The sequence below is a fragment of the Eulemur rufifrons genome, chromosome 7 (genome assembly GCF_041146395.1).
Source record: "Eulemur rufifrons isolate Redbay chromosome 7, OSU_ERuf_1, whole genome shotgun sequence".
Classification (NCBI taxonomy): domain Eukaryota; kingdom Metazoa; phylum Chordata; class Mammalia; order Primates; family Lemuridae; genus Eulemur; species Eulemur rufifrons.
This window is the reverse complement of record NC_090989.1, coordinates 137,657,966-137,681,634: the sequence shown is the minus strand read 5'-3', so window position 1 is coordinate 137,681,634 and position 23,669 is coordinate 137,657,966. Positions and strand designations below refer to the sequence as shown.

The window sequence follows — 23,669 nt, the reverse complement described above, 5'->3', positions numbered from 1 at the left end:
GTGGATATAGATAAATAAGTAGTATAGATATAAATACACATAAATACCTGAAAACATATAACATTAGATGTTAACTTTAGTAATTTTTGGGTAAGAGGAAATTGGTGTTTTGCATTCCTATTTTCACTTATCTATGCATTCCAAATTTCAACAATGCTTTTGAGTTAATCAATATTTTTAATTAAAATAAATAAAATCAGTATACAAGTTATTTTTCTATACATCAAAGTGACAAATGAGAAAACATAATAAAAAATTTATAACTAGAGTGCTAAAGTTTGAATCTGTTCCCTGAAAGTTCAAGTGTTCTCTCCCCTCATGAATGGATCAATGTCAGCTCCATCCTCATGAATGAATTAATGTGGCCATCATGGGAATGGGTTCACTATCATGGGAATAGCTTTGTTATAAAAGCCATCTCTCTTTGTCTCTCTTGTTTTTGCTGTCTTGCGATATGATGTCCTCAATCATGATATGACATAACAAGAGGGCCCTCACCAGATGCCTTCACCAAGCTCTGGGACTTCCCAGCCTCCAGAACCGTGAGCTAAATGAATTTTTTTTTTTTTTTTGTAAATTACCCAGTCTGTGATATTCTGGTATAGCAACAGAAACCAGACCAGGACACATAGCAACAAAAATATTAAGATGCCAAAGAAAACATTTAAGAAATGTATAGGACATATGTGAAGGAAACTTTAATGCTCTATTAAAGGACCCAAATGAAATCAAATTAATTCTTGAGTAAATGAAAACGTATTTTTTGTAGATAGAAAAATTCAATGTTTTAAATGTCTTATTCTTAAATTTCCGATAAGTCAATATATAATTCAGTGATACCAATTAAAATTTTAGTAAATTTTTTAACTTGATAAAATGCTAAAGTTCTGAAAATGTAAAATAGTTAGAAAAATTCTTGAGACACAAGAAAAAAATAATGTTGGGGACAGGTCTTACCTGTGTATAAAGTACTGTAAAGTTATAGAAATTAAAACAGAGTAATGGTCAAAAAAACAAAAAAAAAAGATCAATAGAACAAAAGAGAGTTCAGAAATAGACCCAAAAATAAAAAGAGTTTTATTCTGTGATTAATAGTGGCATAAAATTTTATGTCAGTAGAGAAAATATAGGTGGCTTATTTGGTAAAATTTGTTTTGACAATTGGTTACACATTTGGGGAAAAATACTTGGATAATAATCTCATCTCACACTACAAAATAAATTTCAAAAGTAATAAATTTTTTAAATAAAATGTACTATACACACAGTGAAAAAATATGGTGCTTTAAATCTTATAGTGATTAAGATATTTTGCATGGAATCCAGATGCCCTAAAGCAGGGTTGTCAAAATATAGGCCGTAAGCCAAATATGGCCCTCACCTATTTCTGTAAATAAAGTTTTATTGGAACTCAGCCACACTCATTCATTTATGTATTGTCTATGTCTGCTTTCACAATAAACCATAGAACTAAGTAAATGTGACAGAGACCATATGCCTCACAAAACTGAAAATATTTGCTGTTTGGCTCTTTATAGAAAAAGTTTGTTGACCCTTGTTCTAAAGAGAAAGACTGATAACTTTGAATACATAAATACTAAAAATCTGCAGGACAAACATAACAAAAGTAAAATTTAAAGTAAACTGAGAAAATATCTAGATTGTCTATGACAGTATAAATTTACTAATTGTAAGATCTTTCCCTCCCTCCCTCTCTTTCTTTCTCTGTTTCTTTCTCCCTCTCCCCTCCTTCCTTCCTTCCTCCCTCCCTCCTTCCTTCCCTCCCTCTCTCTCTCTCTTTCTCCCTTTCACTCTTTCTGTCTCTTCTTTTGTCTCTGTCTCCCAAGCTGGAGTGCAGAGCATGATCATAGCTCACTGCATCCTTGAACTCCCGAGGTTAAGCAATTCCCTTCTATCTCAGCCTCCTGAGTAGCTGGGACTACAGGCATGTGCTACCATGCCTGGCTAATTTTTATTATTTTTTGTAGAGATGGGGTCTCACTGTCTTTCCCAGGCTAGTCTCGAACTCCCGGGCTCCAGCGATACTCCCACCTCAGCCTCCCAAAGTGCTAGGATTACAGATGTGAGTCACAGCTCCTGGCCAGAAGATCTTTTATAAATAAGAAAAGATCAACATCATAAAAGAAAGATGAGCAAAGCAAATTAACTTGGAATTCAGAGATAAAGAAAATAAAATCAGTCAATAAACATCCGAAAAACAACTCAATTCCTATACGATTCAGAAATAAAAGAAAAACTTCAGTAAAACACCATTTACTATTTACCACATTAACAAAATATTTAAAACTTGAGCTGACTCAGTGTTAATTGAGGCCATGGAGAAAGAAAAACTGTTATATATAAGGCAATTTGACAATAATACATATCAAATTTTAAAACACATACACCTCTTGTGCCAGCAATTTATCCTACAGATATTTTCTCACTAGTGCTCAATATTACAGTCGTGAGTTTTTGAGCAAGTAGTAGAAGCAACTTAAAGAACTATGAATAGGAAATTAGTTAAATACCTTTTTGGTGCATTTATACAATGGCATATTATGAAGCTGTTAATAAAAATGGATATAGATCTACATGTGACTCATACGTAACAACATCCCAAACATTCTATTATCATAGAAAAATAAAGGGCATTGTAATACAATATTTGTAGAATAATCTTATTTATATGTTAAAATACACATTTACACACATGCACATACATACTTTCACATGCATAAAAAATGGCCTGAATGGTGACATATGAATTTGTTCACAAGGTTTACTTCTGGAGAATAGAAATGATGAATGAAGGGATCCTAGGTGGAAAATCTTTTATCCTGAATTATATACTGAATTATAAGCCTTGATTTTTTTTTTAAAGTTCTTTTTACTAAAGTTATATAAAATTATTTTTGAAAAATCACTGTAGAATTTTGAAGTTTAACAATTGCAAAGTCAGTACTGCTTTCTACAGCAGTTAAGGCATCTAAGAGACTTGTTGTAGAAATTGTTTTGTTCATATTTACTTTACTCTAGCACTATATTTAAAAGGAGGTGACATTCGAAAGAAGATCTGTACGACAAAACCTCCTAAGGTTATTCTCATTCATTTGAATTCTCTTCTAGTAGAAATAGTATATATCTAGGTTAGGGTTGTTGTTTGGTTTTGTTTTTTTGCTATTTAGTTAAAAAAAAGATTTGGCCTATAAAGGTGTGTGTGTGTGTGTGTGTGTGTGTGTGTGCGCTAACCACTTAGATAGCAAAAGGATTTTACACTTGGTTCTTTAGTAATGAAACCATGAGGGTTATGATTTTTGCTCAACTCAGGTGTTGAAGTAAAAGGGTAGTATCTAGATACCTTGCTTTCTGAACAGAATTCTAATATTCTTTCCAAATTCAGTGATAATGTCTTTTCAGAAAACACACCTGAAAATTTGTAGGACATAGACTTTAAAACTAGGCCATAGGCCTTACCTGTTTAAGGGCAAAGAATGACCAAGTAAGTATTCTGAGGCTTCCTTAAACAGCCTTGTTATATTTGCTCTTTAGCTGTAAACTTTGGGTTTCTTAATCATAAAAATTTTAATTTAGCCATGCATGGCAACAAATCATGTATTGATTCAATAAAGGCATCTTGCATTTCATGGAATACTGTAATTAGATAACCAATTTGTAATTAAGTAAAAATGAAAGCTGACCTTTCTCCCTGAGATGATATAACACTAACCATATGAAGAAAAAAAGATTTATGATTCAAATGAGCCTAAATATAATTTAAGGGAATGGAACTCTTTACTCTTGGGAACCATCATCTTTTCTCCTTGTCAGTAGCACAGATATAACAAAATATCCAATGTACTGGAACACAGGAATTTCAATTATGCATTCATATGACTTTGCAATGTGACAGACGTGCTGCTCTGTAGAGTAGATATTTGGTGCAATCCATCAACTATTCAAATTCTGTCAGTGTGATGGTAAGATTTCAGAGTACAGTGCAGAACCCTGTGCTGAGAAGCAGAAACAAATAACCAATTGCTTTGACAAAGTCAGCATTTTTACTTCCTCACAGCAAAAAGGGAATTCCTAATTTAGCCTAACAGTGCTCTCTCCTCAGAGTCTGCTCAGGTGATCAATACCAAAGTGCAAACAGAAATGCTCTTGCTTCCCTAAGTGGGGTTTGACAACTTTCCAGGAGATCCAAAAAGGTCCCAGGGTCCAATAACAGAGATCTTTCTTGCACAAATACCAGGATGATGCATACAACCCATGCGAGACTTTTGTCCCTTTTCCCAGAGTATTTTTCTAAGTCTACAAAAAAGTAGACTGTATTCTACTGAGAAAATTAAATCTCCAAAGAAACAAACTTAAATGGCAAATTTCAGCAAACTATACACCTATGTTTTCTGTTCTTCTCTCATGTCTTTACTGTTCCCCTCCCTTCTCTGCATCATTCACTTCTCTCTTACCAATTACCACCCCTTCAGTTTACCCATTCATCCACCCTAGCAAAGAGACCAAGGGCCCTGTGCTCTACTTGAAAACTTTGCTGAAGCACTGTGTTTCTTTTCAGATGCAAACCTGATTGAGACCCTGGAGCCCTTCAAGTCGAGCCTGAGAGAGAACCTGAAGGACTCCAACTCAGGAGTCAGTATGCATGCATGGAGATGCCTCTAACAGTGAGAGCTCATGCTCAATTCTCTCAAAATGAGAAAAGAAAAAATGTGATAGAAAAGTTGCAAGCAAATTAGAATTACTGGCAACATATATGAGATGTGCATATTGACATCTTGAATTTATTTGTAAAGTAGGCTCCCATTACTGATAAAAGAGGTACCCAATGGGCATTTTTTTAAAGTTTTAGGTCTCAGATGGTTTGTAAGTAAATGAAATAAGTACCAACCTAAGCAATTTATCTTATTTAGAGGGGCTCTCTACAAAACTCATTAGCATATTAAGTTAAATAAGCATTATGAATGTGGTAAAAATAGGTGATTCTCAATAAAGTTGCTTATTCTCCATTTTCTTCTTATAACAACACTCATGGTATATAATTGGGCTAATGTGAAGCATAATGAAAAGTCTACTTTTGTAACAATAATAATTTATTGTTTGCTGTTTGCCAGGAACTATTACAAGAGCTTTAATATTTTATTTTATTCAATGAGCAAAACACAGAATTATTTAGGTATTATTATTTCCATGTTACAGATGAGAAAACTGGCTCAGGAAGTTTAAGTAAATTGTCCAACACCCTATAGCTAAGAAAAGTTTTCTAACCCAATGAGTCTAACCAAGAATCCATGTTATTAATCATCAAGCTCCTCATTTATTTTTCTCAGATCCAGGCATTTTTTTCTTGCTGTTTGATGGCTTAAGTATTTTTATATTTTGATATCATAGAGTGGTTAATTTAACCCCTACTTTGATGATGAAACTAAGGCCAGTTGGATAAAGTTACTTATGCAATATACACAGCAAACCTGCTACAGAGCAGTTGATGGTACAAACTCCCTGTTTCCATGACAGTAATTTTTTTATGTTAAAGATAACAAAAGTGGTGGGTGGCCCAGCCTCTTCTTTTTTCCAGGAATCCAACACAGCCATAAACATTACATTTTAAACCTAGTGGCCTAGGCCCAAACATGATGCACAATCTAGTCATGGGCAGTGATATAATATCAGTGAGATGTAGCCACAGCAAGGAAAATCCAAAGGGACAAATTAAAACACACACACACACACACACACACACACCCCTATTGCTCTGGGAAGATGTGTGAGAAATAATACATGCAAACATGGGGCTGAAGCTTGGGTAAAGGGGGAGGTTTATGAAAATCTTTGCTAATTTGTCCTGTGTGACAGTTTAAATAGAGACCCACACAATCATCTTCCCTTCTCTTAACCTCTAGCAATACTGAAGACTCTTACATACTTAGACAAAATATTCCAACTTTGCCAGATGTGCATTCCTTTTGGCCACAAAGAGATGATGATGAGCCTCAGTGTGAGGACTAAACATTAGTGTTGTGTAGAGGAACACATTATTTTTTTTAGAAGGTGGTTGTTTCCTTCTAGAAAGTCTCTTCTTTACAACTTGGCAGGACTTCCCTTTTCCTTTGTTGGCTCAGTCTGTGCTATGCTATATATTGGTTTGGCAGCACATATTGAATTTTACCTTATGACTTGGACAGAAAAGTTTAGCCTGGATATGCTACATATTGTATGATTTATAGAACATAGACCACATGAACTCAGAAAGCCCCCAAGGTGTGTAAATAATAGTAAATAGAGGGATTTGCAAATTATGATCCAAAATTCTGCTGTGGTAAGCCACATATATCTATTCTTTAAATAAAAACAAACTATTGAAGTGTCAGGAGCAACATGGAAAGTTCCATATTTAAAAAATAAAATGGACAAAGCCCAAATATAAAAACCAGATTCCCTGATCCTAAGTCTAGGAAATGGATGCCTATATATTTAACTCTCTGCTATTTAATATGTGCTACCTTACTTAAAATGATCTTCCAAAGGGGATAAAATGTAGCATTGCTTCTTCTTTGTACAACTAACACATTCAATAATAATGATAATAGTAATAAGTATGTATAGCATGGCATGATTTCTACATTATTCTCACATATGCTCTCTTATTTGATCCTTCCAAAAGCACTGTTAAATATAGTGACAGAAAAGGAAACAAAGGCGCAGATGAGGAGACAAAGGCATTCCCAGAAGAGTCACCAGAGACCCTGTCACACAAATTCCTGTCTGGGTTCTTTTCCCTATCTCATACTCTCATGAGTGTGTTGCTATTGAAATCTCTATCTTGTACTTCTATAGAGCTAGAAAGCCTGGAAGACCTAGACAAAGATAAATGGAATCATTAGCTTTCAGTCTAGATTCTAATGTAGTTTGTCATACTTTTCACTTGAAACTGATGTAATACCGTGCCACGAAATGAGAAATCTAGCAAGTAGAAAATAGAGTTTGAATATTTTTGGAAGAAATTTTCCACTACAGAAAAAGAGAACAGCTATAGTTAGTTAATATAAACAATATTTACCCACCTGGCTATTTATCTACATCCATCTAGTACTAGACAACTACCTTCATATTTGAAATATTATCGCTTCAAATCAACACTTGGCCATGATACCTAAAATTGTCCCCTAAGTACATCAGAATGTGGCTAAAGAAAGCAAAGCATAACAGAAAGAGAAGAGAAACAAAAAGACTTTCCTTTTATAATGAATTTACTTGTCCAGAGTTCTGAGCTCCTGCATGAAGCAGAAATTCTTCATTCATAAGAAATCATAGACATCAGTTTGAGAGGTTGACTGCTATTTCCTCCTATAAAGTTTGCTCACTATTTCTCTCTCTCTCTCTTTCTCTTTCTCTTTCTCTCTATCTTTAACTCTCCCTTGTACATGTTTTTGTAGAATTTCAGGAACAGCTTTTTATCTGGAGAAAATGGCTGCCTGAAAGAGTTACAGAATATAATAAAAGCTTTACCCCAAAGCTTCTTCGCATTCCAAAAGCTTGCACTCGGATAATAGAAACATTTAGCCTCAGGTGACTGAGAACACTTACTGTTGGTTGCATAACGTATGGCGGATGAGGCATCCATGAAGTGCTCTGGACCTATGCATCAAACAGCATTTATTAGCACAAGGCAATCACAGAGAGAACTTGGTTCTTGCGTTCAGTGGAGTCACACTAGGTCATAAGAAAGTGGAGTCCACCTGACTTTACAGCTAATTAGTGCTCAAAACCAAGGATAAAAAGGGAATTCTTGGACGTGATTAATTTGGTCCCTGAAACATGGTAAAATGTAAAGCAACTTCTCATTTCACTGGAGCTGGCTTCAGTGCTCACATGGATCAAGCTAAGTCTTGGAACATATTTTGAGGTTGATGTTGAAGACTAAAGTCTTAGAAGGCCTCAGAGACCATTTGGAAGTCAACTCCCAGGGGATGCCCTGGAAAGTAATGAAGGAAGCAAGAGTTGACTGCTAGGACTTCCTCTTTTTCTGTCACCAGTTATAACTTCAAATGCTCAAGAGATCTCATCTTAGAAATATGTCCAAGTGGTAAAAGTTATGGTAAGAAATAAAGAGATAAACCAGAAATTTGGGGGAGTGACTTGGGTTAAACCCAAGTTAAGCAAGTTTGCAATTTTTTTTCCTCTCTTGGTAATTGGTACGACAGATACAAGTGAGTATTTGAGCCAGCCAACTGTTCTTATATGTACCATGTGTCAGCCAAATGAGAAAGTCAGCCTGTATAAGCTGAATGTCACATAGAGGACCCTGAAGATTTTGTTTTTCAATATACTCACATCAACAAAATTGCCACTACACTTTGAATTAAAAAAAAAAACAGTGGTGAAAGGAGAGAATCAACAACATAGGAAATTGCTCTAATCCCTTTTTGAGAAAAGGGAACTGGAGTTAAATTCCACTTATGAGCCCTCCCAAGTAAAATCACTTTTCTGTGGATATTTTATTCATGTCACCAAAGTGCTCTACACTGTGGCTTAATGGGTGGTCTTGGCTCAGAGACCAAGTTTAAGAAAAAAAGGAAACACACACACACACACACACACACACACACTCACACTACAACCAGACAGGCCTGTGGGAAGTACAAAAACTGGACAGCACCTGCACATATCCTCAGGGGTCCCAAGGAAAGGCAATTAAGAAATCAGCCATTCTGAAACCCTCTAATGCAATTCAAACAAAAGTCTATTCCATTCGCCCACGGATATGTTTCAAGAGTCTGAGTGCAGAAAAAGAATGAAAATGATCTGCTTCAGGGGGAATCAGTTAAGGAAAAATGCATATAGTCTCAAGTTTGATGCTCTGACAGCTGGGACATCCTGAAATGTAGGGGCAGAATAAGGTAAAATTTTACTGAATTAGTAGCAGTCAGCAACATTACAGTTTTACTCATTGTAAAACATCCACCCAACGATCTGCAAAATATAGAGAAGCACATGCATGCACACATTTTCACTCTCTCTTTCTCTCTCCAAACTTTTGAAAAATGGCACTAGACTGTTTCTACATGCAGCATTTAAAGGCATTTTTCTAATTAGAATTGAAAGAATTGTTTAAAGAACAATATAGGTAGAGAACAGCAGGGAGTAATAACACATAGTTAATAACTCAAAGGAATAAAATTAGAGATCTTGTTTGAGGACGAAGTGTGACTATTTCAATCCACCTGTGTACTTGGAACTAACTGGTTACAACATCTGGTTTAGGACACACATGGAGGCTCAGATTTTCCAGCATCTCAACATGCGGAACCCCTGAGGTCTCTTTTGGTTCTCTGCAACTGAGAATGAAGTAAGAACAGGGAGTAGAAACAACTTTTTACCACTTTGGTAATCTTCTCTATTTCTTGGGAAGTATGATTTAACATCTGTCTGTGTAGCTTTACCAGGACAACCATGACAAAATGAGATGACAATGATGAACTATCCTGGCGTGAGGGAAGGAATTGCTAGAAATTTGCTTTTAGAAAGGACATAATAGGGAATGTGAACCACGAAAATAACACACAACAAAAAATAATTTCCCAGTGGTAAGAGAGCTGTATTAATGTTGGTTGGAAAGTAGCATAATCATGAAAACTCAGCGGGAAGAATGAAAAGCATAGTGGATCTTATTATTCAGTGAATTGATGCAAACAGGCCTTTGAAAGTATAGGCTGATTGATAACTTCAGCATTATTACATTAAGATGTGACTCAAGTATATGAGGAAAATTTTTCTTTTAATTCTACTGTGTCCTTTTTGCCTCTAAATAGTGTATTACTGGCAAGGAAAGATCTCTCCTGAGGTGCAGGTAAATTGGACATACCTGGTATGTGGAGACAGGGGAAGCAGCAATGAATGGCGTGATAGATGTCTGTGGAATCATGCGGTTGGTTGCAATACTGTACGGTGAAGAATAAAATCTGCAAACAGAAAACAAAAAAAAGAAGATTCATGAAGCCGCTGCATGCCTGGCCACTAATCAAATGCTATCAAGTACCTCTGGGAAAGACAGATTTCTACCCGCATGTTTTTCCACCAACTGTTAACAGGAGCATCCACGAGATTTACAGTATCTGATTCCACTAAAAGAAATAAATTGTTCTGAACAAAATGACAATGTTGAGTCATCTTATAAAATTAGCCACACAAAATCTCTCTCTTATGCCAAGTGAATGAGTCTTTAACCAACAGAAGAAGAAAAGCCACAGGCATTATTAAAAAGAAAAAAAAAAAAAGGCAGTGTCATTTGAAAGCTCTTTGGAGGAAAGGTAAAATGAAAACACCAAGCTGTATAAAGGTAGATGATGTTGCACATACACAGGAATTGCATCCACCCATTCAAGAAATAAGGATCAGTTTCCAGAAAGTTCCAGATATTTTGTGCTAGGCATGCCCTCATGCAGAAAATACTTTCTCCATGAAAAGAGAAGAAAGAGGACAATTTTTGTTTAGGTTGGAATAGGAATGTTTTCTTGATGTAATCAAGGCACTGGTGGAGATATTAGTCCTATATGATATATTCCTGTAGGCTTTGTGAAAAGCACTGAATTTTCTAGTCGTCCAGAGCCCTTAATTGAACAGTTACAGAATGATACCAGGTGGGATCAGGAATTCACAAATCAGAAGAGGGATGGATGATCCTTTTGGAGATCTATTAAAGAGTAGGTTCTGGATATGAAAATAGTGGCATGCCCATCTCTACTCAGACTATACTGTAGAGTCCATAAGTTACCTAATGTTCAAATTCTTCAGCTGAATTTTAAATCATGTATTCTGCTTCATGTCTTGCTGATAAGTGACAGGCTAGAGTGGCCAGCCACAGAATTGATGAAATTGATCACAGATTGCCTGAGATGGAATACGTAAGTGATGTGAAGATAAATTGGAAAAATGCCTATCAGGAATAATGGTATCATTATTTTACTTTTCTGTACTTTTAGGAAAACTTAATTACTCTGTTCAGTTTTTTAATAGTATGACTGAAGTTGGAATCTGGGGGACAAAGTCTTCATCAAGCCTGATGGGTCACTGATATTTTGAGTAGAGAATTTCATGAGTTACTTTTCTAAGAAAGCCTTCCATAAGACTCTCACTGAATGTAGAATAGCTAGAATTTAAGGTTTGCAGGATTCAAGGAATAAATTATTCAATTTTAGGTTACTATAAGTCTTCAAGCAGGGATTATGGAATTATAGTACTAAACTTACTTTATATCTTAACAAGGATTTTATAAGGGAATACTCTTTTGATTTAAAAAAAGGGAAAGATGAAAAAAATTACCCCATTGTACAGTATATTCTTATTATCCATACACACTGGACCCCTAAGTTTATAGTTGTGAAGTTTAAGAAAAAGACATTGATTACACATCTACTGGAATGGCAAAGAAAAAAAAAAGATGATTCTAAGTTAAAAAAAAAACCAATACTAAGTGCTGACAAGGATTCAGAAAAAGTAGAACTCCCACTCATTGCTAGTAGGAAAGCAAAACAGTATGCCATTTTTGAAAACAGCTTGGCAGTTTCTTATAAAGTTAGACGTATATATACCATATGAGCCAGCAATCCCACTCCTTGGTACTAATAAAAGATAAATAAGAACTTTTGTTACACGAAAACCTTAATGCAAATGTTTATAGCAGCTTTATTCATACTTGCTCCAAACTGGAAACAACCCAAATATCATTTAACTGAATCCATAAACAAACTATGGTACATCCACACAACGGAACACTACTTAGCATTAAAAGGGAAATAACTACTGATACATTCAACATGATGAATCTCAAGTAAATTATGCTAAATGAAAGAAGTCTGACTCAGAAGGCTATACACTATATAATTTCATTGTATTGCAATATGGAAAAGGCAAAACTATAGCAGGATCGGGGAAAGGGCTCATCCCAAAGGAGCATGAGGAAATTTGGGGAGGGGCTGTAGCTATTCTATATCTTGATTATTGTGGCAGCTGCATGCTTGTGTCTGTTCTTCAGAATCATAGAATTGTACCCTAAAAAGAGTGAATATACTCTATGCAAATTATATCTAATAAATATGACTTTAAGAAAAAGACAATTACCATGTGAGAAAGCTTTCATCCTTCCACTTTAAAAAATTATTGAGCATTTACTATGTGTAGATCAAAGACTCTAAAGCATCCCTTAGAGCATTCACTTGAATTGTAGCTTATTCTTACACTAATCAGCCTAAAACCCTCCAAAGGCTTTCTATTGCAATGAGAACAAAATTTGAACTCCTTGTACTGGCCAGTGCAATCAGGCAACTTTCTAGCTCTCTGATATGTTTTTTTCCTACCTCTCTCCCTATAGTCAACAAGGATGCAGCCACACTTACTCTCTTCATTCTCACTCCCATCTGTCCACTGAACTTGCAATTCTCTCTACCCAAAATGCTCATTTCTCCAAATCGTCATACGGCTGCCTCTTTTTCATTTTTGGTCTCACTCAACTGTCCCTGCTTCAGAGAGGCCTGTATCTCAATTACCAACTGCCATCTCTGCCCCAATTGCTCTTAAACCCTGTATCCTAATTTATTTTTTAATTGCTCTTATCACTATCTGAAGTAGTAATTTAAAAAAAATTCTCTATATATGCTATGGAATATATGTTTGTGTCCCCCAAAATACATATGTTGAAGCCCTAACTGCGACCCCTAGTGTGGTTGTATTTGGCGATGGGGCCTCTAAGGCAGGAATTAAGGACACGGCCTTGATGGGATAGAATTAGTGTCCTTAAAAAAAGAGACACCAGAAAGTTCACTCTGGTTCTCTTTCCTCACACATACACACACCGAGCCAAGGCCATGTGAAGGCAAAGCAAGACTGTAGCCATCTGCAAGCCAGGAAGACAGCCCTCCCCAAAACTATCCACAGCCTTGATCTGGAATTTCTAGTGTTCAGAACTGTGAGGAGATAAATTTCTGTTGTTTAAGTCACTCAGTCAATGCGTCTTTGTTATAGCACCCCGAGCTGACAAACACAGTGTATTTATTGACTATTTCTCATTCTGGAAGGTCAGCCCCAAGAGGGTTGCTGACATATCAGCTTTGTTGCCTAGAACAGAGCCTATAACTATATGTCAAATGGATGAATAAATGCAAAACAGCTCAGGGAATTCAATGGTGATTTTAGTACAGGATGGCCAGTGCCAAGATGACGGGAGAATGGAAGATGGGTCCCTGAAAGAGGCAGGAAATCAAGAGACAAGAGCCCTGAGATGGACCAACATCACATATTTGTAAATGCTCAATGGAAGCTTAACTAATACCTGCTACTGAGCATGAAAGGACATTAGTAACTACGGAACACAGTCCTTTCTTATGAAATTCATGGTTGGCATTTAAACATTCCCATTAGGTCTTATCTTTGACAGACGTTATTTATGAGGCGGTGAACAGAAAGACTTATTTGGGGCTCATAATGACATGAGAGGCACCCAAGACCACTCAACAAACAGTCCTTCTCAGACATCATGCAGTGGTTTAACTTCTGGTAGAAACCCAGATTCAGCCTCTTATACAGACTGAGCAAATTGCACACCACATTTTAGCGTGGCTGATCTGTTTTGTAAAATGTACCAATTGAAGTATTAAAAATGAAAGCAATAAAGATTGGATTGACAGGCAGAGTTTACAGGAAATTCTATGGGGAAAACAGAGAGCAGAAACATAAAGAAATCAGCCAAGTAAACTGATACTAGCAAAGAGAACCCTTGGGGGAAAATTTAATGCATTTTTGGTCTATCTGCTCTAATCCTATCCATCAAACAAGAATTATATTTCATACTTACCAGCAAGTTCCAATGCTGCCACTCAAGTCAGAGTCATTTAGAATGAAAAATGTACTGGGAAGAATGGACTCAGTGCAGTGTCTCGATCCCCTAATTCTGGTATTCCGAAATAAGCTCTTTTCAAGTCCAAACATAAACCAGATGAATTTATAGGAAAGCCTTGCTTAAACCATGACAAGAGAGGCTACTATTGCATCTGAGGCTTACAGGTACCATATCTAAAGAAAACACACAGGGCCATACACAGAATGTGTTTCCCAATCTTGTAGCTTTTTCTCAGTCCCTACCATGTGTCCATCATGGGTTTGAAAACAATTCCACACAGGCATCATGTTAAAAAAAAAAAAATAGGATATCCAAATAAATACGTTAAGCAGAGGTGACATATTATTGTGGAACAGAAAAGAGAAAATCGATGGGACTTTTTAGCCATAACAACAAAATAAGGTAATTCTAAACATGTGTTTATATTTGGTAACATACATATTATGCCTTGCAAATGCTGTTACAGAAAATAGGGAATTAATTATTTAATAAACTATTTTCCTGGGAATAGTTTTATCCTCTTAGGAGTTATTTCTTTGCCAAGATTCACATAGCATTATGTGTATACCAAGTACCCTTTTTATCCTTAGCCCTTAGCCCAGTGGTTCTAAGCTATAGGTGATTTTGCCCGCCCTCCCCCGCCCCCCCAGCAGACATTTGGCCATGTCTGGGGACAATTTTTTTGTTTTTTGTAGAGAAAAAGGAATCTCGCGGTATTGTCCAGGCTGGTCTCAAACTTCTGGACTCAAGTGATCCTCCTGCCTTGACTCCCAAAGTGCTAGCATTACAGGCATGAGACACATGCCCACCCTGGAGACATTTGTAGTTGTCACAACTGTGGGAGAAGGAGGAACTACTGGCATCCAGTGGGTAAATGTCTGGGATACTGCTACACATGCTACAATACATAGGACAATTTCCACAACAAAAATTATCTGGGCCTAAAATGCTAATAATGTTGAGATTGAAAAACCTTGCTTTAAGCATATAAGCTAGTTACCTCTGCAGAAGTTTCTTTCACAGGAAAGAAATACCAAATGCCAAAGTGGCTAAGAGGAGTTAACTAAATATGATCTATAGAACTCTGAGCTGGTCTTTGAAAAACTTAAATGAATGCAAGGAATTACTTGGTTCTCTGGCATTAAAGGCACGTGCCCTCCAGAAGTCCAGAAAATGCAAGTCTAGGTCGCTAATAGGACATTATTTTGCCTGCAGAAAAGTCATCTTCAGGGATTTGGCAGTCAGTAGTAATATGGTGAAATCTTACTTCACTGACAATAAAAATAACATGAATATATCAATAACCCTAGGGTAGAATGTTTTTTACTGTAGAAAAAACATATAAAATCCTATTTGCACACTGAAATAAACAGCACTGGCTTGTGTTTCATGTCCGCAGGCAATAGTGTTAGAGTTGGAAACAGGAATACTATCCTCAAGGTAATACAATAGCACAAGATTAATAAGTTATTGGTCATTTTTATTGTAATACCACATATCCTTCACATTAGATTCCTTTCCTAGTGTAATAAGGTAAGGCTTCTGTATCACTTAATATCAAATGCCCATATAAAACAGCTGGCAAACCAATGCTATAGAAAACATTCTTATTAACATCTCCCCCAAGAATGCATTTTATTCAAATAAAACAATCCAAGAGGCTTTTACACAGCAGCTTTCAGTGAAAAGGGCACAGGAATGATGAGATTTTGAATATGAGAGGGCTTATTCCTCACCTCCAATCCTCATATGTAAAAGAGATGGAATTTTATATCGGACTGCTAAAGAAGCAGTAAGGCATTAGTAAAAACAAATTATAGAGTTTTGCTGAATAGCTCCAGAAGAAGAATGGGTGTTTTTATTCCCGTAAGTTAGCCTATAGTAAAATGTATAAAGGTTTTTACTTTTCAGTTGTGACACAGATATCTATTCACTCTAACCTTCAAAGCCTTAAATAGAAGTGACACTGAACTAATTTTTTGAAAGTGATAATTTGAATAGATTCAGGCAGATGACAGAACTGATATTTTCTACTGGCCAAATGCAAACTGCACAGATATACCATGGTCTAGTTACAAAATGTTTGTTCCTCATTAGCTAACAATCAAGCTAAATTCGGGAGTCTTTATTTCAGTGTCATGTTTTTGTATTAATGTGGAGGTTTTGGAATTCAGAACACTTAACTGTTTATGCAGTTTGAGCTATTAGCTACAATGCAGATACATGTTTGCTTATGATACTCAGAATGCCCTATGGCTTAGTATACACTTACAGGATACCATAAGGTCATAAAATATGTCCTTTAGCTAGGATGTGGCATCTCTCCAAGAAGAAAAGCTCATGTCAGTGCACTATCAAGACGCTTTCCAAATTTCTCCTTAGAACACAACTGTCTTTCCTTTGTGGTCCTAAGGAATTAATTTTCTTTATTTTTCTTTTCGAAAAAATATAAAAAGATAAACAGTGCAAGATAAGTTTCCTTCTTGTCCCTATTTCGCAGTACTCCATTGGCCTTCTCCAGAGATCCACTTTCACTTTTCCCTGTGTACTCTTTCAGAAATACTTTATATATATAAACGTGAATATAGGCATAAACCTTACAGTACTTTGTGCTTCTATGGCAATGGTATTAACATTTGCATTCTATCTCATATTAGAATTATATACATGTCCACTGTCCTTAACATGATATAAAATTTTCTTTTTCAAATTTTATCACCAAAATGATTTTCAACAATACAATAAATAGATACCTAAAAAAAGTTTGTTGAACTCAACTGCCTCAGCATTAAGTAATATTTGACAAAATTAACTGGATTGGAATAAGCTGCAAATATATCTTTGGATACCAGTTTTTATATGTAAAATGGAACCGGTCTCATCCCTACAGTAATAAATATTTGTCTTTCTGTTAGGTTACTTATCTCTGAGTTAGTTTTGGCTGCCAGATGGAATACAGCAATGTGAATAGAGAATAACACACTCTATTCTGGACAATCATGTTAGATTCCTTGGTAGATAATCTATCTAATCTATCTAATCTATTTAAATCAGCTTCTATACCTGTAAAAGGCATGTGCCAATGTTAACCCAAGGGACAATATGTTGAGAAAATATTTGTGGTGGACATCTTATATGCATAGAAATAGTTGTTCTACTAGTGCCTTGTTATTAGGTTGTTACCATATAAAGTAATAAAATCAAAGATGAACAAAACATTTTTAAAATAATTTCTATGAAGTAATATCAAATGAATAAGATTACTTAGCTGCAAATTTCCTATTTCTTTGAATTTCATTATGTAAAATTTCTATCTTCTTGTCATCAACAATACAATAGATAGTCCAAGGCTTCCAAAATTCCAATCTTATCTCAAGACCTGAGAAACTCACAGGCAGTTTGACTGCTTTAGGTGAAACTAGAGGTTGTATTTAAAAGAAATCTGGTTAAGGTGTTCCATGGGGACAGACTGGGTTCACGGCTGGGAAAGTAAATGGTTTCCCTGGTGTCAACTTGCTAAAGCCAGGCTGATGTCACAGTCCCATTTCCTAATTCTGATTTGGCATTTACAATATTGAGCTAAACAGTCTATAAAAATGAATAAGATATAGTGCCTACCTTAATAGTCCAGCAGGGAAATACATATGAGTGTCACTAACTACATGATAAAAAGACTAATTGTCAAATGTATCATAGGGATACCAAATATAGTGGAACAATAACATCAATATTTATACTGATGATGACATTGTACCACATCAGATTCCTTTGATATTTGTAAAGTCTTTTGAAAAGATACTAATATTATCATCTCTATTTCACAGAGGAGGAATCTAGAGTAGACAACTTGTACATGGTCACACATCTGGTAAATGACAGAATTTGGATGTGCATCTAGGTAGTCTTGTTCTGAAGCTTGCATTCTTAATCATTGCTTATGCTTATTCTCTTATGACTAATTGTGTAACTAGATCTGCTTGGTATGACTAATGATGTTCTTGAAATGAGAACAGTATTTTTAAAAAGTATGTGGGGGATGATTAAGTATAGCCATGTCTGAACTCAGGAAGAGAGAATTCCATGTGTAACAAAACACAGAGGTGCAAAGCAGCATGGGATGTTCTGGAATCACACACAGTCCAGTTCAGCTGCAGTAACCAAATCACGGAGATCTTTTTGTGCCATTTGGGGGAGTTTGAATTTCACCCTGTAGTTAGTATAAGGCCACTTAATACATTAAACCAGGTAGGTAGGTGATTTCTATGATTATATTTGGTTAAAAATGTCTCACAAAGAAATGTGAAAATGGTGTGGAAGGGAATTACATTAAAGGCAGGTACAAGGCAGCTTAGTACAGGTAGGGAATGGTGATTGAATAAACTCAACCAGTGGCAGAGAAGAAGGACTGGGTTGAAGATATTTCAGATAAAGATTGGACAAATTTTAATGATCAATTTGTGAAGAATATAGGAGAAGAAAGAGCCCAAGAGAATTGGAATTTATAGCCTAAATTGCTTTAGAGCAGTGGTCCCCAACCTTTTTGGCACCAGGGACCAGTTTTATGGAAGATAATTTTTCCACGGACTGGGGGTCGGGTGGGGGATGGTTTCAGGATGATTCGAGCATATTACATTTATTGTTCTGTCAGTCCTCACTAATGATAATCTGTATTTGCAGCCACTCCCCAGCGCTAGCATCATTGCCTCTGCTCCACCTCAGATCATCAGGCATTAGATTCTCATAAGGGGCAGGCAACCTAGATCTCTAGTTTACAGTAAGGTTCGTGCTCCTATGAGAATCTAATGTCACTGCTCATCTGACAGGAGCCGCAGCTCAGGTGGTGATGTGAGTGATGGGGAGTGGCTGTAAATACAGATGAAGCTTCACTTGCCCACCTGCTGCTCACCTCCTGCTAACAGGACATGGACCTGTGCTGGTCTGCAGCCAAGGAGTTGGGCACCACAGCTTTAGAGTGACTTTTAAACAAAGGAAAAATTATTTTTTTATTTGAATTTGTGTGGTTTGTATTATGAAGTATTAATGAGGATAATGACCTCCAGTTGGGACAAAGACATCTAGTAGCAATACCTAATAAGCAGTTAGAAGCATAGATGACAGATCTCTGCAGATAGTCATAGACTTGAACTTGGGAGTCTTCAGTTCCTGAAAGCAAGAGGAGTGGATGAGATCAACTAGAAAGAAGAAACAGTGAGAATAAACTAGATCCTGAGAAAGATTAGTGAAAGTGTGTAGAAGAGGAATCAGAAGAAACTGAGTAGTAAGAGTGGGGAGCAAGAGGGAACAGCAAAGAATGAAGTTGTGGGATCCAAGGGATACGAAAGTTTCAAAAAAGTATAAATCATAACAAAAAGAAAAGTCAAATGGAGCAAAGTTTCAAGTAGTATAAGAATTAAAAGTGTTAGTTACAACTGGTCAATTTGGAGGTTATTGAGGACATCAGCAAGGAAAATTCCAGTTATTTTTAGACTAAAATTTCTACCTAAAGAGGCTAAATTAGAGAAGAATAAGGGAAGACAGTTTGTGTAGAAAACTGAGATATTTACCAGTGAAGAGAAGGCTAACACAGTGCGGTTGCTAGAAGTGCTGCTGTTGGCAGGAAAGGACTGTTTTGCTTCTACCCTCCTTGTAAGTGGGAAAGACTTGAGCATATGCATAGGCTGAAAGGAATACTCAGTACACAGGGAAGTATGGAAAAGAGGGACTTTATTTCTAGAAGGACTGGTGCTACCATTAGCAGAAAGATAAGGAAATGAAGTGAGGGAAGATGATAAGGTCAATTTCAGTGGAATAAAGTTCTTTATTATATGAGACTAGAGATATGAGATTAGATAACAAATATAATATAATATAATATAATAGTAGATAAAATCAATAATTTGGGTATTCTTAGCTTCTTAAGTTTGTTTCTTGAGGAAAATAGTCATTGTTGTAAATGTCTAAGTGCGTAGAGGCAGAGGCTGAATCACTTTTATAACTGTTCAAATAGTTCAAAGGATACAATGTTATATTGCTAATATAAGGTATAGATAAAGACATATCATATTTCAGGTGATTTAAGGTTGAAAGTTATACCTGCAGCAATCTCAATATGGTCTAGAGGTGGTAACTTGAAATGGAAAGTGGAAATTTTCAGGAGAAAGGAAAAATGTTCATTGTGTGCTGGACAGTCCTCACTGCCTCTAACCTGGCACTGCCCAAAGTTCACCTTTGGCTGCTCAGATTAGAAGCTGAAACCTCAATTTTTTTTTTCCCTTTAGGCTTGTAATGAATAATGAAAAGTACTTGGGAGATTATGTTTTTAGATAATTTTACATTGTGCATTGGAGAATGACCCATAAGAAGGTATCACTCCCTAATTCCGGTTCTGTGTTTTTTTTGTCTTGGTGAGTCTCATGAGTTAGGCATGTCTGAAATTTAGCATGTCATCTTCCCCCCACTTTTTTCCTTACCTTTCTGCTAATGGTACCACCAGTCCTTCAAGGATTAAAATTTCGGAGTCACTTTTGTTTCTCTCTTCCGACATCAAATGTAACATCCAGTCATAAAATGTTGTCAGAGCTCAGCTCAAGGCATCACTTGTTCAGAGAAGTTTTAGCTAACTACCCGAGCAAGACTAGACTCTTTATAACACCCTGCAATTCACCACTGGGTGCTTATTTTGTATAAATAATGAAATATTGTAATGTCAATTTCTATTGCTACAATGTAGGAGAGCAAAGATTGGGCTTACCTTATTCACCTGTATGTCCCCAATCTTTGATAGAGTCCTGAACCTGGAATTGTTTGATGGCTATTTGCATAAATGAATAGTTCCTTCAGGTTGTCTCTCCTTTTGGTTCCCTTCTCCTATTCATTCATTGACCACTCTAGAACAAACTTTTACCCTCTTATAACAGGACTATTTTAATATTCTGTTAATGATGCTTTCTACTTAGAGGATCTTTTTGTTCCAATTTATTCTTCATTATTTATACTGTATCACTCTGTTGCCAAAAAAAAAAAAAAAAAAAAAAGGTCCATAATGACTCTCCAGGCTTAGGAATTAAAAACCAAATCTTTAAACTTGCAAATCTGGCACCAACAAAACTTTCTAAACTTACAAAGCTCTTTCATAAGAAACTTTCACCCTAGTAAAACTGGCTGACTTGCTAATCTCTACAAACTCCACTTTCATTCATACCAGTCCACTTTCTCAAAAAGCACCTTTGCTGGAAATGGTGGCCACACCTGCAATCCTAGCACTTGGGGAGGCTGAGGTGGGAGGATTGCTTGAGGCCAGAAGTTTGAGACCAGCCTGAGCATAAGCGAGACCCTGTCTCTACAAAAAATAGAAAAATTAGCCAGGAGTGGTGGTGTGTGCCTGTAGCCCCAGCTACTCAGGAGGCTGAGGCAGACGGATTACTTGAGCCCAGGAGAACTGAGGTTGCAAGTGAACTATAATGATCCCACTGCACTATAGCACAAGCAACAGAGTGAGACCCTGTCTCAAAACAAAACAGAAAAAAAGGGACCTTTCCCTTTCCCTATGTCTATTCTTGATAAACTAAGTGATCTTTGATCATCTATATCAAATCTCATTGCTTCCACATAGCCTTCCCTTTATCCTAGCTGGACAAAGACAGCAGGTTCTATTTGGAGTCAGAGCCTGGCATTTGACCCCCATCTCTACTTCTGCCTGAATGACCTTAATTTCTTATCTGTAAAATGGGAATATTAACACTCACCCAAAATGGATATCATTAGTAAATGAAATAACCCTTTTTATGTATTTTCACAGGACTTTATGATTTTGCTTCAGAATCGACCAGCTTTAAATTACATTGTGGGGGCAACTGAGCAAAGTTGCAAATAATCTGGATAATAGATGATATTTTGAAATTAGTACTAATTTCATTTTATGTGATAATGATATTGTCATCATATGACTAATGTCCTTATTTTTGAAGATGTAAGGATTTAGAAGTATTTGATGTCTAAATTTTACTTTGATATGGTCCAGCAAAAAATATCTAATCTAAGCTTTATGAATGCAAAAGCAATGTATGTCTGGGTCGTTGTTACATCTCTAATCCCAGATACGGAGTCTTTAGTGACTCTATCTCAGGTACTTTTTATAATTTGATGTGTGTGTGTATAGTAGATAGGTATATACATATGTACATAATGCATAAGTACATGCATACACATGCATGTATACAAAATATTGCAAAATATTCACACTTGTTGAATCTAATTAATGGGCATACAGTTAATCATTCAACTATTATTTCCTATTTTCCTGTGTGTACATTTTCAAAATAAATTTCTAATTGCTATCACACATATTCATTTGACTCATAAACTATGTGCCATTAAATTACAAATATACAGTACGTTGTACATAGTGTGTGTTCAATAAATGTCATTTATTCCATTACAGTACCTATTTTCTGTCACTGTCACTTAGCACATAATGCCTTATTTTTACCTTTGAGTTAAATATTTTATCTCCAACTACATAATATGATTCCAGAGGACTTTTTCCCCCATGTTTTTACTTCTTTCTACCCACCAAGTTTATAGCTCCTTGGAAATAAGTAAATGCTTATTAGATAAATGAAGGGATATCCTTAATTTTCATTCCTAGATGGAAGTTTTCATCAACCAAAGGCCAAAGGACTAAACTCCTACCCTAGTCCACCACTGGTGTTTATTTTTTAATGGAAGAGTAAACTGGGAGCTTCTTGAGGAGAAAGACCTTGTCTCATATGTGATTTTTGTAAATTGATAGAACATAGAACTGTGCCTGGCAGACTCACTGAATGTTTGTTGAATGACTAAATAAACAACTGCCTGAATGAATAACTATAAGAATAAGAGACAGTTATTTAAACAATTTCAATATCCTATAGATTTTCATTAGAGGTCATTGACCAAACAGAAAATGGAGTTTAATTCATTCTACTCTCTATATTGATCTTAAAGGAGGCTTTTATCATAATTGATTCTTTAATGAGACTGAAAGACAGACAAATGAAAGGCATAGAGAAGTCCAAAATAAAAGGTTTTGAAAATAAAACAAGCAACCAACCAAAAAATAATTATTGTCATTTGCCAGAAAGCCAAAGCAAAGAAAAGATATTAGGAAGTGAGAAGAAAGTTTCAACCAAAGATATTCAGAATTCACAGAATTTTAGAGAGGCCAGATCATGTAGTTTAACAGTCTTATTTTGCAGAGGATAAATTGTGAACTTTATGATTTGTTCTAAGTAAAAGGCTACAAATTTCCAGATGCTAATTAAAATGAAGAATGAAGGTACAATCAGTTGAGTTACTAACTTGGCTTCCATTTATTACAATTTCCCTGATCACCAGAAGGAAAGAATAAACACATTATTAATGTAGAACTAGACTTCGGCACACACTAAAAATTATTGAAAGGTAAACTCTAGAATTATTAGCAGGGCAACATACTTGTCCTAGGAACACACATACAATTCTCTCAGGCTAGTTTTATCTATACTCCAGAGAGAGAGAGAAAGAGAGAGGAGGGTTTAATGTGGGCAGAGGCATTGTGAGACTGGGAAATCAGACTCACTTATGGGAAGAAAAAAATTACAATGATGAGAAATATTTGTTTTAAAGTTTGTGTTCATAGATGTAAAATAAAAGCAAAACAGATTTGAACACTTTTCTTTGGCACTGATTCAGAGCTCAAAAACCTCTTATCAATTACAATAGAGAAAATGTGGTCTACTTA

The 23,669-nt window shown here is 35.9% G+C and overlaps 1 protein-coding gene across 5 annotated transcripts in view; it reads right to left on the bottom strand.

The window, feature by feature from the left end:
* The window catches only part of RBMS3 (RNA binding motif single stranded interacting protein 3), a 649,837-nt gene that overhangs the window by 83,196 nt on the left and 542,972 nt on the right, over nucleotides 1-23,669 (bottom strand). For 4 of the 5 annotated variants that reach the window (XM_069473343.1, XM_069473346.1, XM_069473344.1 and 1 more), the window contains 2 exons: nucleotides 9,881-9,977; nucleotides 7,603-7,653 (listed from right to left, as the gene is read on the bottom strand). In XM_069473343.1, the coding sequence (XP_069329444.1) occupies nucleotides 7,603-7,653; nucleotides 9,881-9,977 (148 nt within the window). The remainder of the gene's footprint in view (nucleotides 1-7,602; nucleotides 7,654-9,880; nucleotides 9,978-23,669) is intronic. The other variant, XM_069473347.1, reaches the window with a different exon arrangement.